Source organism: Mustela erminea, chromosome 6 (assembly GCF_009829155.1).
Source record: "Mustela erminea isolate mMusErm1 chromosome 6, mMusErm1.Pri, whole genome shotgun sequence".
Taxonomy (NCBI): domain Eukaryota; kingdom Metazoa; phylum Chordata; class Mammalia; order Carnivora; family Mustelidae; genus Mustela; species Mustela erminea.
In genome coordinates, this window is record NC_045619.1 from 131,652,873 (window position 1) to 131,669,435 (window position 16,563).

General features: G+C 36.4%; 1 protein-coding gene across 4 annotated transcripts in view; it reads right to left on the minus strand.

The window, feature by feature from the left end:
- The window catches only part of MPP7 (membrane palmitoylated protein 7), a 283,907-nt gene that overhangs the window by 197,828 nt on the left and 69,516 nt on the right, over positions 1-16,563 (minus strand). For all 4 annotated transcript variants that reach the window (XM_032349737.1, XM_032349736.1, XM_032349734.1 and 1 more), the window contains one exon: positions 13,691-13,852. In XM_032349737.1, the coding sequence (XP_032205628.1) occupies positions 13,691-13,727 (37 nt within the window). In that variant the 5' untranslated portion in view covers positions 13,728-13,852. The remainder of the gene's footprint in view (positions 1-13,690; positions 13,853-16,563) is intronic.

Here is a 16,563-nt window from a genome sequence, read left to right on the forward strand (position 1 = left end):
GATAGGCAAAATTTTAAAAATGTAAAAATTACATCAAAAACATAAAATATGGGGAAGGATGGAAAGTAAAAATGCAGTTTTAGAATTTAGCATTCAAATTTAATTTGCTACCAACTTAAAAGAGACCATAATATATGTGCTTTTACATGTGAGCTTCACAGTAACAAAGAGCAAAACTTATGGTAAATATGCAAAAGATAATGAAAAAGAAATCTAAACATAACAGTACAGTCATCACACCACAAGAGGAAAAAAAAAGAGAAAAAGGAACAAAGAGAAACTACAAAGTAGCCAAAAACAAACAACAAACTGAATATAAGGACATACCTACCAATAATTACTCTAAGTGTAAATGGACTAAATTCTCCAATTAAAAGATACAGAGTGGCTGAATGGATAAAAAACAAAACCCACCTATAGGCTGTCTACAAGATACTCATTTCAGAGGTAAGGACTAATGTGTGCAGACTAAAAGTGAAGGGACAGAAAAAGAGATTTCATGCAAATGGATCCAGAAGAAAGCTCAGCAGCTATATTTATATCAGAAAAAAACAGACTTTGAAACAAAGTCTGTAATAAAATACAAAGATGGGAATTACCTAATAAGAAAGGAGATCAATCCAACAAGAAGATACAACATTTGCAAATGTTTACTTATAACACAGAAGCACCTAAATATATGAATTAAATGTCTGTATACATTCTGGAGAAATTGACAGCAATACACAACAGTAGGGAACTTTAATACTTACGTCAATGAATAAATCATCCAGACAGAAAAATCTTTTTTTTTTTAAATTATCTTTAGGGGCACCTGGGTGGCTCAGTGGGTTAAGCCTCTGCCTTCGGCTCAGGTCCTGATCTCATGGTCCTGGGATCGAGTCCCACATCAAGCCCCACATCGGTCTCTCTGCTCAGCAGGGAGCCTGCTTCCTCCACTTCTCTCTCTCTGCCTGCCTCTCTACCTACTTGTGGTATCTATCAAATAAATAAATAGAATCTTTAAAAAAAAATTATCTTTAAATGGCATATTAGAGCAGATGGACTTAACAGACCTATACAGAACATTCCACCCAAAAGGAGAATATACATTCTTCTCAGGTGCATATGAAACAATCTCCAGGATAGACCATATAGGAGGCCACAAAACAAATCTCAATAAATTTAAGATGGAAATTTATTAAGCATCTCTTCTGGCCACAATGGAATGAAGTTAAAAATGAATTACAAGAAGGAAATGTGAAAAATCACAAGTACATGAAGATTAAACATCTGAACAACCAATAGATCAACAAAGAAATCAAAAAGAATTTTTCAAAAGAATACCTTAATACAAATTAAAATGGAAATACAACATACCAAAATCTATGGATACACACAAAAGCAGTTGTATAGGAACATCTATAGCAATACAGGCCTACATCAAGACACAAGAAACGATATAACTTCACACCCAAAGCAACTAGAAAAAAAAGAGCCAGGAGTAGAAGGAAGGAAATAATAAATATCAGAGCAAAAATAAATGAGAAACTAAAAAGATAATAGAAAAGATCAATGAAACTAAGAGTTGAATCTCTGAGAAGATAAATTGGTAAAGACCAGAATGACTAAGGAAAAGGAGGACTAATACAAATAAAATCAGTAAAGATAAAGGAGAAATTACAAGTGATACCAAAGAAATACAAAGGATTTTAAGGGAATTCTATAAACAATTATACACTAACCAACTAGACAACCTAGAAGGAACAGTAACTCCTAGAAACATACAATCTTCCAAGACTGGTCATGAACAAACAGAAAATCTTATTAGACCAATTACTAGTATGGACATTGAATCCATAATAAAAAAAATCTAAAATAAAAGAACAGATGACTTTCACTGGAAAGTTCTACCAAACATCCAAAGATTTGATATCTTATTATTCTCAAATTCTTCCCAAAAAAATTGAAGAAAAGGGAATGCTCCCAAACTCATTTTATGAGGCCAGTGTTACCCTGATACCAAAACCAGAAAAGAGGGGGAAAAAGTTAGCAGACCAAATTCAACAATACATCAAAATGTCATAAGCCATGATAAAGTGAGATTTACCCCAGGGATACAAAGATGGTTCAACATCTACAAATCAATCAACCACCATTAACAAAATGAAGGATAAAAACCATATAATTATCTCAATAAATAAGGAAGCGCATTTAACAAAATTCAACATCATTTATGGTTAAAAAAAAAAAAAAAAACTCAACAAAGTGGGTATAGACAAAATGTACCTCAACATATAAGACCATACACGACAAGCCCACAGCTTGGATCATACTCAACAGGAAAAAGCTTCCCACTTTTAAGATTAGGAACAAGGCTAGGATGCCCAGCCTCACCACTTTTATTCAACACAGTATTGGAAGTCTTAGCCACAGCAATCAGTCAGGAAAAAGAAATTGGAATCCAAATTGTAAAGGAAGAAGTAAACCACCACTATTTGTAGATAACACAATTTTATACATAGAAAACCCTAAAGACTCCAGGAAAAAGATTGTTAGAATAAATGAATTCAGTAAAGTTGCATGTACAAAAGTGATATAAAAAATTCTGTTGCATTTGTGTCCACCAACAAAAAAATATCAGGAAGAGAAATTAAGAAAACAAATGCCATTTAGAATTAAAGTTTAAAAATACCCAAGAATAAATTTCACCAAGGAGGTAAAGGATCTATACCCTGAAACCTAAAGGATGCTGAGAAGAGATGACACAAATAAATGGAAATAAATTCCATGCTCATGGACTGAAAAACATTGCAAATTAACCAAAGCAATCTATAGACTCACTGCAATTCCTATCAAAATTCCAATGGCATTTTTCACAGAAACAAAACAGCCCCAATATTTGTATAGAACCACAAAAGATCCTGAATACCGAAAGGAAATCTTGAGAAAGAAGAACAAGTTCGGAGACATCACACCCCCCAATTTCAAGCGATAGTATCTAAAAACTAAAGGAATTAAAATGTATGGTATTAGCATTAAAAAACACACAGATCAGGGGGACAGAATAGAGAGTCCAGAAAAAAAGCCCAAGCATACATGGCCCATTACTTTATAACAAAAGAGGCAAAAATATTCAATGGGGAAAGGACAGTCTCTTCAATAAATGGTGCTGGGAAAACTAGACAGCTACATACAAAAGAATGAAACTGGACCACTACCTTACACCGTACACGGAAATTAACTCAAAATGGACCAAAGACTTGAATTAAAGACCTGAAATCATAGAACTCCTAAAGAAAACATGGGCGGTAAACTGTTTGACATCACTCTTGGAGATTTTTTTTTTTAATATAATTCCAAAGGCAGTGGCAACAAAATGCAAAACTAAATAAATGGGACTACATAAAACTCAAAAGTTCCTGCACAGCAAAAAAAAAAAATCAACAAAATAAAAGAGGCAATCTACCGAATGGGAGAAGAACTTGCAATTCATATCCAATAGGGGTTAACACCCAAAATATATTTTAAAAATTCATAAAGCTCAGTATCAACAAGAAACAAACAATTCAATTTTTTTAAAAAATGGGCAGAGGATCGGAATAGACATTTTTTTTCCAAAGAAGACATACAGATCGCCAACAAGCACGTGAAAAGATGCTCAACATCACTAATCATCAGGGAAATGCAAATCAAAATCACAATATGGTATCCTTTCACACCTGTGAAAATGGCTATTATCAAAAAGATAAGAAATAACAGGTGTTGACTATGGGCAAAGGAGAGCCTTGCGCACTACCGGTGAGGTTATAAATTGGTGTAGCCACTACAGAAAACAAGTCTGGAAAAAAGTAAAAATATTAAAAATAGAACTTGCATATGATCCAGCAATTCAACTTTTGGGTATTTATCCAAAGAAAAACTAATTCGGAAAGATACATGTGTCCCTATGTTCACTGCAGCATTATTTACAATAGTCAAGATACGGAAATAACCAAAGTGCCCTATGAGGGATGAATGGAACAAGAGTTACACACACACACACACACACACACACACACACACACACTCTAGAATAGTGCTCAGTCATAAAAAATAAATAAATCAATAAAATCTAGCCATTTGCAACTTGTATGAACCTTGAGGGCATTGTGCTAAGTGGAAAAATGTCACACAGAGAAAGACAAGTACCATATGATTTCCCTTGTATCTGAAATCTAAAAAACAAACAAAAGTCAGAGATTCAGAGAATACACTGGTAGTTGCCAGAAGGGAAAGGGATAGGGAGGGTGGGTGAAATGGGTGAAGGGAATCAAGAAGTACAAACTTCTAGTTATAAAATGAACTCATGTACAGCAAGGTGACTATAGTCAATAATACTGTATTGCAAATTTGGAAGTTTGCCTGAAGAAAATAAATCTTAAAAGTTCTCAGCACAAGAAAAAAAAAATGGTGTGACTTTGCATGAAGAGAGATGTTAACTAAATAAAACTTAATGTAGTGATCGTTCTGCCATGTACACGAATGTCAAATCATTATGCTGTATACCTTATCTCGATTATACTTTAATAAAATAAAAAGAAATGAAGAGAAATAAGAACATGTTCTGATATGCTGAAAGACATAGTTTGAGAGCCATAAACCTTCAATTTAGTAGATTCTAAAGCTTTTTTTTTTCTTTTCCTTTAAACAGGTGAAACATAATCCTGTCTGAGAATGCTTGAGCTGTAAGATGGAGAGCAGAACAAACAAAATGGTCATATGTGAGGAACTCTAAATGAATACTGACAATATAAAGCAAAATAAGAATGTCTTCAATGTTGTGGGGTGTTGTTGTTGTTGTGGGTTTTTTGTTTTTTGTTTTTTCTGAGAGAGAGAATTAAAATACAAGACACAATAGCACTTAAGTTGGGAGGGAAGTATACAGAGTAAAAGTGTTCTAAGATTCCCCGGGATATTTTTCAGAAGACAATAAAGGTACAGATTAAGACAGGATTTTATAATAAAGGATTCATGTCATAATTTCTAAGGTAGCCACTAAAAGAACATAATGTATTAACTTCAAAACTGTACATGGGGAAAACCAATGAAAAATAAAAACCCTAATCAATCCCAAAGAAGATATAACAGAAAAAGCAGCTTACAAATTTCAGGACAAGAAAACACAAAATACGTTAGATTCAGAATTTTAAAAATCAGACATTATAATTAAGTGTATTGAGCAAACTCTAGTTAAAAGCAAAGACTGTCCAACTTGTACCTCAGAAAGCTCCAACTTAAAGTAATTCATGAAAGCTCTAATACAGCAGGAATACAGAAAAGTTGACAATAAAAGGATAGGAAAAGATATACCATGCAAATGTTAACAGAAAAGATATTTACTTTTAAATAAAATGTATTAAAAAGTATAAATGTATTAACTCACAAGCAAAATAACAAATTTGTATTTAATAACAATTTTAAATATATACAACAAAAACTGAACCAAAGTGCAAGAAAAAAAAAACAGTCATAAAGGAAAACTTTTCACAATATTTCTCTTGGTAACTGAGAATAAACAAACAAAAACCAGTAAAAACAGAATATTTGAATAACTTTACAAACCTGACCTACAGACAAAGACAGACAACTATACTCAATGACTGCAGAGTATGCCTTCTTTTTAGACACAGGATACTTAAAAATACTGATTATATAGCTGGCCATAAAGCCTAAACAAATTTCAGATGGCTAGAATAATACAAATTAAGTCTTCTCACCTCAAAGCTATTAAGGTAGAAATCAGGAAAAAAGATAAATTAAAAATTCTTATTTGTAAATTCAAGAAAATTCTAAATAACCAATCACAAAATAATTCCAAGGTAATAAAACCAGGACCTAAGGAGAAATAGCCTTAAATGTTTACATGAAGAAAAGAAGGTTGAACATCTATGAATATTCCTAACTAGAAAAAGAGGGGTGCCTGGGTGGCTCAGTCAGTAAAGCAACTGCCTTCGGCTCAGGTCATGGTCCCAGGGTCCTGGAATTAAGTCCCACATCGGGCTCCCTGCTCTCCCCTCTCCTTCTGTCTGCCATGTGCTCTCTCTCTTCTCTCTAGAGAGAAAAAAATATCAAATAAATAAGAAAATCTTAAAAAAAAACTAGAAAAAGAATTTTTTAAAAAATGAAAAATAAATGAAAAAAATGAAATAAAAATTAATACACCATGAAGAAAATTAATAAGGCCAAAAGTTTTATATCTAAAAAGAATAATGAAATTGCCCAAACTCCAGCAATATCAAGGAAAGAAAGGACAATAAACACCAATATCAGAACCAAAAAGAAAAAAAATTAACATAGAAACTGCACATACGTAATACTATAAGCAACTTTTTCAGTAATTTGAAAATTTAGGTGAAATGGACCAAGTCTTAGAACAAAATAAATCATTAAAACTAACTCAAGAAGAAATAGAAAGGCTGAACATTCCTGGAATCTTTAGAATAGTTACCCATATTCTTATCAAAAAGAAAGTGTCTGGGCCCAAGTAACCTAACAGGTTAAGTTCCACTAAAGGACAAAGTAATTTCAGTTTTTCAAAAAATTGTCCACAGAGGAGTAAAGATTTCTCCCAACTCACTACCTGAGGCTAACATGATGTTGTGGAAATCTGATGAGAGAGAATGAGAAAGTAAAATTACAGGCTGAGGTCACTCACAGAAAGACATGTAACAGTTATAAAATATGTACAAATGAAATCCAGCCGAGTATATGAAAAGGGTAATAAATCATGAACAAATTGGGTTTCTCTCTAAAATATAAGTTGGTTTAATAGTCAAAAATCCATTTCAAAAAAAGTCAACAGCCAATGAAATTTGCTATGCTGAGATTCACAGGAAACAAATCACATGATTGTTACAATAAATAAATAAATAAAAAGCACCTGACAATGTTCAATGGCTAGTCATTTAAAAAGTCATTTTGCAAACTAAGAATAAATGGTAACTTCCATAATCTAGTAAAGGGCATAGATGAAAAAATTCTAGAGCAAATAAGACAAAGAAGAAATGCTGAAATGATATCTTTTGAGATCCAGAACTTTAAAAACAAAGATGTTCACAGTCACCACTGAAATTCGACAGAGTAATGAAGGTTCCAGATGGTTACACAGAAGAGGGAAGAAGAGTGGTGGGACAACTGGATACCCACATGGGAAAAATTATTATGAGCCCAACTTCACACCTTACAAAAACTAGAGTATCAAAATCAAACAAAAAACTAGAGTATCAAAATCAAAATGGAAAAGGGAATAACTTTTTGATCACAAGTTAAGAAACTATTTCATGAATACAGTTCAGAAATCACTAACCTAAAGGAAAATGGTGCTCAACTAGCAACTTCTGCATACATAATAGGGGAGGCCAGCACAAAAATGAGAAGACAAGCCACAGAGCAAGAGAAGGGGGTTGTAACACACAGAACTACTCCAATTCGTACGCTATAATCCCATTTCTAAAGTTCAACAAGAATTTTAAACAAACATTTTGTTTTAATGTTTAAAACAAACATTTGTTTTAAATGTTTAAAACAAACATTTTGTTTTAATATTTTTAAGTTTTTTTTTTTTAATGTCCACCCATAAGGAGGTTGAGGAGATTGTGAATGGGAAGAAATATACAGGTTGGGGCGCCTGGGTGGCTCAGTGGGTTAAAGCCTCTGCCTTCGGCTCAGGTCACGATCCCAGGGTCCTGGGATCGAGCCCCATATCGGGCTCTCTGCTCAGCAGGGAGCATGCTTCCCTTCCTCTCTCTGCCTGCCTCTCTGCCTTCTTGCAATCTCTGTCAAATAAATAAATAAAATCTTTAAAAAAAAAAAAGAAAAAATATATATACAGGTTACTTTCAGGATGCTTGATTTTTTTTTAAGATTTTAATTTTATTTTATTTTTGCAGTGTTCCAAGATTGTTTATGCACCATGATTTCTTGAACCAGATGGTGATCTCCTAGCTATTGTCATTAGAACCAGTTTTAAAACTGTCTTATAAAAGTTATGTGTATTTCTGTGTAAAAAATACATATTAAATGATGTTTGAAAAAAATCACACTTAATGAATTTATAAAACTAGAAATAACACAGGTACTATGCTCGAAAGGAATGATTCCATAAGATTAACAACAGAATGGTACTATCAGAGGAATAAAAAACAAAGTCAACTCTCTAGTTGATCAAAGTGGTTTCCCATGAGGCATAGGTTAACAATTCTGATTCTGCTTCACATGTACACTGGAACTGATTATGTAAATGGATGGTAGATGGTCACAGCCAGGTTTCTCACTGTTAAGAATGGGAGTTTACAAAGAAGCAGCGGAAAGGACCTAAAATGACCCACTCATTAATGAATCAGAGTTGACGACATCAATAAGAATTTATGTTTAGCCAAGTATAGTTATAGCTGATTGCACACAAAAATGTTTATAACGTGTGTATCTACGTGGATTAGTGTACACGCATGTATTTCTTTGCTCTGCCGGATGAGAGCACCTAAAGTAACAACACTCTGGTAGCAATGAGCAAACCATCACCCAGATCCTGGGTCCTAATCGCATTCCCCAGGAAAAGGCACTAGGGCTCCCAGAGAAATGCAAGTCCAGGACTGGAGCACTATAAAAAGAGCCTGGGACACCTTGCAGTGTCAAAAGCAAGGAACTGTTAAAACTAAACAAGCAAGCCCACACTGATGGGAGCCGACTGAAATGGCTCCCAACACCCAAAAATGGAACATTCTAAACAACAAAATAAATTAAGTATTGCATTATAACTCAAAATATCAATCAATATCCATGAGCCCACACTGATATCAATAAATGATTGATTAAATAAATGGTAGAAGAGAGACAAAATATGCCAAAGCTATTATACAGATAGTTTAGCTTCTAAAGGAGGGGAGCATAACACACTACTCTAGTGGGGGCTGCACAGAGAGACCTCCTGGCATGCAGTACAGGACGGAAAGAATGGGAAAAGATGAACGGGAAAGGAGAATGGGAAAAGAGAGAAACTTCACCATGGAGAAACGGGACAAATACTGCTTTACCCTGTTGGCCAACATCGACAGTCATAGGTCAAGATGACAGTATGTATTCTTACCCCTGATACAATAACAATGGTACTTTATATCAGACAAACTCCAAGAGAGGGGAGTTCCACAACACACCTGACTAGTACTTGTAGAAGGGTCAAGGTCACCAAAGACAAGGAAAGTCTGAGAAACCTTCAGAGCCAAGGGGAGCCTAATGAAATTACACACACAATGTATTATATATAGAGATTAATATACAACATATATACAAAAGGAAAACAGAATATCTGAATAAAGTATAGACAGACTATAGTTAATAGTAGTGTATCAGTATTGATTCACTAACTGAAATGAACGTACCAAACTAAGGTAAGATGTCAATAATCAGCGAAAACAAGGTATAAGGTGTACTTGGACTTTTTACTATCTTCATAATCTTTCTGTAAATCTGAAATTGCTCTGAAACATAAGGTCCATTAAAATTATTTTTTTTAAAGCCAAGAAAGCCCAGAATGTATATGCAATATTGGTGTACAACAGAGGGGATATTACAATTTTATGTGGAAAGGACAAACTACTGAGTTAAGTGATTTGGAGACCACTGGCTATTCACGTGGGAAATAAAATTAGAATATGACTTCACTCCACATATAAATCACAGTTGGACTAAAATTCCAAAGGCATAAAAATTAACTATCTTCATTATCAGAAGAAAATCTTAGAGAACATCTTCATGACCTTGCAGTAGGTAGGAAAGCATGAGAGGGGCAAGAAAAACCATTAACCAGAGAGAAAAGACTGATTTGTCCACATAAAAGTTATCAACTTCAATAAAAGAAATGATACTATTTAAGAACAAAAGGACAAATGGTTGACCAGTAAAAATGATGTTCAACCTAAAATGCTCCATAAGATACATTATACAAATAAAGACATTCTGTAAAAACATTAAGAAAATGATAATCAGTAGAAAAAAGGAAAGGATATGAACTGACACATCAGAGGAACAAATGGCCATTCAACAAATGGAATTATGTTCAGTATCAATAGTAATGCACATTTAACACTTAAGATACCATGTTTTACCCATTCTTCCCATGGGGGAGAAGTATAAAGGCTTGTGGTATTGAAGCTCAGCAAGAACACGGGGGAAGGAATCTTTAAGGCACTGTCCACGGGACACTGAGTGCTTCAGTCACTCTGGGGGACAATTTGGCAACATCCATTCAAGGGTTGCATCTTTTCTTCCAAAATATAACAAAAGGAGCAAATCCAAGTCTTTCGTCAACAGAAGTATGGTTCACTGAATTGTGATATTATGGAAGAGTATGCCTTGGTTTACTAGAATGAGGTAGAAAATAAATAAAATCTTAAAAACCGAGGTGGGGGGTGGCGCCTGGGTGGCTCAGTGGGTTAAAGCCTCTGCCTTCGGCTCAGGTCATGATCCCAGGGTCCTGGGATCGAGTCCCTCATCGAGCCTCTGCTCAGCAGGGAGCCTACTTCCCTACCCCCCCCCCACCTACTTATGACCTCTGTCAAATAAATAAATAAAATCTTTAAAAAAGAAAAAAGAATGAGGTAGATATACAGAGGTATGTACAGATAGAAAGTTATAAAGATACACACGTGTGCACACTCGCACACACACACCCCCCATGGAAATACAGTTCTGAGACAATACTTGATATGGGAAAGGACATTATAGAAAAACCCCGAGTATGACAGAATCTGATTAAAAAGTAAAGAACAAAACAACCTAAAACAGTATTATTTCTGGACATCAATATATAACTGCTGAACGTACAGAACGTTCTTGAAGGATATTCATCAAACGGAGAAAGAAATGAGATTGGGGGCAGGGTAAGGGTGGGTAAAAACTTTCCTTCCTTTTTTATCTACACATCTTTGACAAGGAGGATGTTTTTATGGATTCCTTGTGTAATTAAACAATTTTTTCCTTCGTGAAATAAGTAGAAAGGGGAGAGGGAGAAATGGCCTAAGTTTTACACCGAAAGTATTTGGAAGTAGTTTCCCATGTTGAGTACTATGGGCACTGGAGCAGCTGTGAGCCACTCTCTCCTGCTGCATGAGCATCTGCTCTTCGGTTATGCTCTCCAGCTCAGTGCCCTGGAGAGAACATTGCTAAGCAACATTGTCTAGGGTGAGAAAGACCCCTGACTGGTAAACTGTATCTGGTCTGCAAGGAACTACAAGGGAACAGTAAGCATCTCCTGCGTGCACCACGCACTACAGCTTCCCTGAACGCTGGAGCTTCTCTTGCAACAGGCACATCTTCTCTGCTTGACTCTAACCCTGCTGGGACATATGGGTCAAAAAAGATCACAAAGCCAGGTGTGAGTCACACGGGCACTTGAGATTTGCACAATGTGAGCCAGCTACGTGGGGAAAGTCCTTTTCCAATTCTGAGTAGCCTCTGCTATTTTTATGAGTGACCCTTCGACTGCCCTCATGAACTACAAATACTCCATTTTATGAACTACAAATACTCCATTTTAATCATTCCTTGAGATAGCTGTAAGCAACAATATTTTGCATTCAATTAAATTGAGGCATTTTTGGCAAACAGCAAGGCATAAAACTTACTCACTACACAACAGCAGTAAATTTATGGTTCAAATAAATTTCATCTATAATTTCCCAAACCACTATGGAAAGTTAAATCATTCATTTTATATAGTAGAACACAATGTGGGACTATATAAAAACTAAAACGAAGAAAAAATTTTTTTCCAAAGGACCTGGCTTCCAAGCCAATGTCTTGAGAAAAAAAGAATTTTTATGTATTTGAAAATCAAAATCACTTCCTAAGAAAAACTAATCCTCAGTGTAAATTACAGTGGAAAAAATCAGTACAGACGGATAAAGATGAGACAAAACTTGCCAAAAGGTAGGTACGGATATGCTTGAGAGAGCAAGGAAGGGTAACTCCAAATTTGTGGCTCAGCTTTGTTAAAATTATGGTGCCAGTAACTGCCACATCGAAGACCGCCATCGCGCTGCTTACAGAACGGCACTGGCTTAAACCAAATTCAGGACAGTCAATGCAACACACAGAACATTTAGTCACACACTATGCCACTTCTTTTGAGGGGGTCTTAAAAATGCAAGGCACAGGGGCACCTGCGTGGCTCACTGGGTTAAAGCCTCTGTCTTCAGCTCCAGTCATGATCTCAGGGTCCTGGGATTGAGCCCCACATCGGGCTCTCTGCTCCCCAGGGAACCTGCTTCCCTTCCTCTCTCTCTGCCTGCCTCTCTGCCTACTTGTGATCTCTGTCTGTCAAATAAATAAATAAAATATTAAAAAAAGAAAATGCAAGGCATAGCTCCTCATTCCTGCTCACATTCTGTTCTAATAATTCAGCAAAAGGTCCATGAATTTTTTTTTTTTTTAAGTGCTGATTTTCACACTTATAAATACAGAAAACAAACTGATGGTTGCCAGAGGGGAGGCGGCTGGGAAGATGGGCTAAATGGGGCAAGAGGCGTGGGAGACGCAGGTGTCTAGTGATGGGATGAATGAGTCCCGGGAGCTTAAAGGCACAGCATAAGGAATACAGTCAATGACACTAACAGTGTTGGGTAGCAACGGATGGCAGCTACACTTGTGGGCCGCACAGCATAACCTACAGAGAAGCTAAATCACTACTCTGTACACCTGAAACTAAGGTAACATTGTGTGTTGACCAAACTAAAAAAAAAAAAAAAAAAAAAAAAAAAAAATAACTAATGAATTAAAATTTCTTTTAGATGAAAAATAAAAAGGCTGATCCTAGAATAAAACTTCCAAGGGGGCACCAACCTCAGGAGGACAGGATTCTACACACACATACATATATACAGGAGTTTCTTCTCTTTCTTGGAACCCTTTATTCCAAGTACCGCTAAATCTCGCCACTGATGATGAGGTGAACTATGTTTGTTTGTTTTAACTGAAACCCTTAACGACATATGTCAACTTCGGATGAGTTTTTTGACCTATGGGGAGAGGAAGAAAGAAAATGCCAGAATGGTACACAGAGACTGTGTTTCATTTCTTTTTGTTGTTGTTGTTTTGTTTTAAAGATTTTATTCAATTATTTGACAGAGACACAGCGAGAGAAGGAACACAAGCAGGGGGAGTGGGAGAGGGAGAAGCAGGCTTCCCACTGAGCAGGGAGCCTGATTTGGGGCTCGATCCCAGAACCCAGGGATCATGACCTGAGCTGAAGGCAGACGCTTAACAGCTGAGCCACCCAAGTGCCCTTGTTTCATTTCTTTAAAGAGGGGTCTGAAGTATGGCAGAAAAGTTCATACCTGTTATCAAATCTGAGTGAAGGATAATAAACTATCATTGTATTTGGCACGCTTTTTTGTATGCTTTAAAACATTCAATTGTTTTTAAAAAGCACTTTAAATGCATGGTAGTATTCCAAAAGGCAAGGCCGTAGAAGGGCATCATCACGAGCCACCAGGTCCTTTGACAACTCTTATCTCGGAAGGATGCGTCAGAGTTGATTTTGTGCCCCTCGTGCAGGTTCCAGAAAAACAAGCCTGACCCATCTGTGCTCACTTAAAGCGATGCGGTTCTTCCCGGTGAACAAGAAAACTTCAGTAACGATGCACGGAAACCCGCCCCTCATGGGTTCACATACCTGCGTCGCTCCCGGATCCTGTCGACAAGGCTGGCATGATGCACGCCGCAGGCCAGGACAGCACACCCCAGACACCCGCCACTTAGAAAGCCACGGAGAATTCCAGTCCAGTGGCCTGCAGCCACACTGTCGACCAAGATTTATATCTCAAGCAGGCCGTTTCTAAAAAAAGAAGAAAAACACTTTAAAAATAGTAATAGGGAAGGCGACTAAACTGCAACGTTCTACAACTAATTCAGAGTTCTTATTCCAACACGCTTCACCAGTCTTCCAAATCTGTCTGCACGCTAGATGCACCTAGGGAAAAGGGTGAGAGTTTTTGATTTGGATGTGAAATTTCTAGTTAAAACCACGAAAGCTCCTCCTGCATGTATCAAGGCTTCCAGAAAGATTTTTGCAGTTGGTCTGAGGGCTGCTGAGTGCAGATTAAAAACGTAAAGAAGGTTTGGGGTTTTTTTTTAAGATTTTATTTATTTATTTGACAGACAGAGATCACAAGCAGGCAGAGAGGCAGGCAGAGAGGAGGAAGCAGGCTCCCCGCTGAGCAGAGAGTCCGATGCGGGGCTCCATCCCAGGACCCTGGGATCATGACCTGAGCTGAAGGCAGAGGCTTTAACCCACTGAGCCACCCAGGCGCCCCGTAAAGAAGGTTCTTCACGCCAGTGCTATTCTAAGATGCTCCCAATCTATTACTGTGATTCCACGCTATATTTCTAATGCAGAACGGAGGCTCTGTTGGTGGTCCATGACTTACAAACACACTTGTGATTTGTTAACTAGCTCATCCTAACATGCCACTGCCAAGTCCTCTTACTGAAACTGCCAATCACCTGGAGAAACTACTAGAATTGAAAATGTTAGGGAGTCGCAGAAGTGTTAGCAATCTAAACGAGGCCTCCCGGTCCATGCTAACACAAAAAAGTCAGTTCTTTCAGTAAAAAGCTAAGCTTGATGCACTTCGAAAAAATACCATTTTTTTTTTCAAAAGTTGTTTTAACTAACTACGGGTTATCCCACCATAAGCAGGAAGGCGCTGTTGTCTCCTATCGGAAGAGCAAGGACTCCAGAGTTTGGCCTAATCTTTCAACCTGCTAAACCGTGATCTTGGAGGATGTATTTGATCTTACTGCACCTTCACTTCTGTCTATACGAATGGAGATAACAACAATTTAGAATTGTTTGATAATTAAATATGCTAAGACTCACAACACACCGTCTGGCATGTGACCAGCGAACAAGAAATGCTGGCCCTTGTGACTGGAGCTGTTTAATTCAGGCAATGAGATTATAAAATGAAAACATAAAAGAAAGTAGCGAGATTAAAATTTACGCTGGCCTGACACCTAGGAGAAGGCCATGTGGTTTAAATTTGGACGACTGCTGCCTAATAACGGAAAATACACTCCATTTACATTTTTTTAGAAATCAGAAGACCCGCACAATGTGTTTAAGTCCATTTTTAATGCATTTTTCCCTAGTTCTCTATAAAGCAAATTCAGTAATTTAAAAGCATATTTTAACATATATTAACAAGAAAAACAGATATTATAAACACTCGAAAAACTGGCTCACTTCAACCCGTAAAGTCCTTAAATTGCTGATTCATATTACAGAATAAGGAATAAAGGGCTTGCCAAATTTCACTTGAAAAAGTCTGAGCTGCAAAATTCTATTAAAACCTTCTAAATTAGCTTTTTAACTATCAAAGCAAACGTTAGTATGAAAAAATTCACCAAAGTGACTATCTTGAACCAAACTAATGCAGTGGCCTGCATTTTGTTTCATATTACAAGGGTTGATAAAGTATGCAGAGAAAACTGTTAACTGAAAATATGAGGGCAGTTATTTTAAAAACCAAATAAACTCTAAATCACGAAGCTAAAAATAAGTGAGAAAGACAAAGTTTCATTAATGCCCATCTCTGAGGCTGTTTTCCCCAATAATTTTAAGAGGCAACTCTGCTTTGCTTTCATAAATTATTCTAACAATCAGGATTAAAATTCAACTCCATAAAAGTGTTCCTTAATTACAGTCTGTATGAAACAGACCATACATGATTTAAAGAAGGCACTCAGTAAGACTATTGTTTTGATGAGAAAAAAAGGAGGAAACAGTTGAAATTTGTAAAGCGTACGCACACTCATTTCTACCATTAGGGCAATATGTATAAGCATGTAGGTAGATAGTTATCGTGTGTGTGTGTGTGTGTGTGTGTGTGTTACGTAGGTAATTTAAGCTCTTTAGGCCAAAAATCCTAATTTAAATAGTATAGATTGCTTAACTATAGAAATATTTGCACATGTCTACACCATAGATACTAACCCCTTCTTCACACCTTAAAGATCTTACAGTGCTTCACTTTTATAAACCACAAACACCATATATAGTAAGTGATCTTATATCATTCTATTAAGACAACCTTACATCCCCACAGCAAAACATCCTTCTGAGTTGATATTGGTGCTGTACACATAAACCCATTTATGAAAGGCCTCAGCATTTCCCACTTTGTATTTTATGATGAACACTCAAGGTTAATTCTTTCCAAAGTCGTATTACTTAAGAAATATATGCTACAGAGTAATTATCTCCTCAGAACATATCTATGTATACTAATAAAAAGCAAATGGTTTGATAAAATCCCAACCAGTAAAAAATGCTCACTATTTTGTGCAACGAAGCAGAGTTGCTGGGTTTAACTCTCAAACTGAGCTAAATTTTTGCAGTGATCATGTTATTTTCTTTGGCTAAATTTATTGAAAATACTTTGGAATTTGTCAGAACCCAGCCGTAATTATTACTGACTGTTGTATGGAATCGATTTACTACAACACCAAAATACCAGCTGTTACAGTACGTCCTGAGAGGGATTA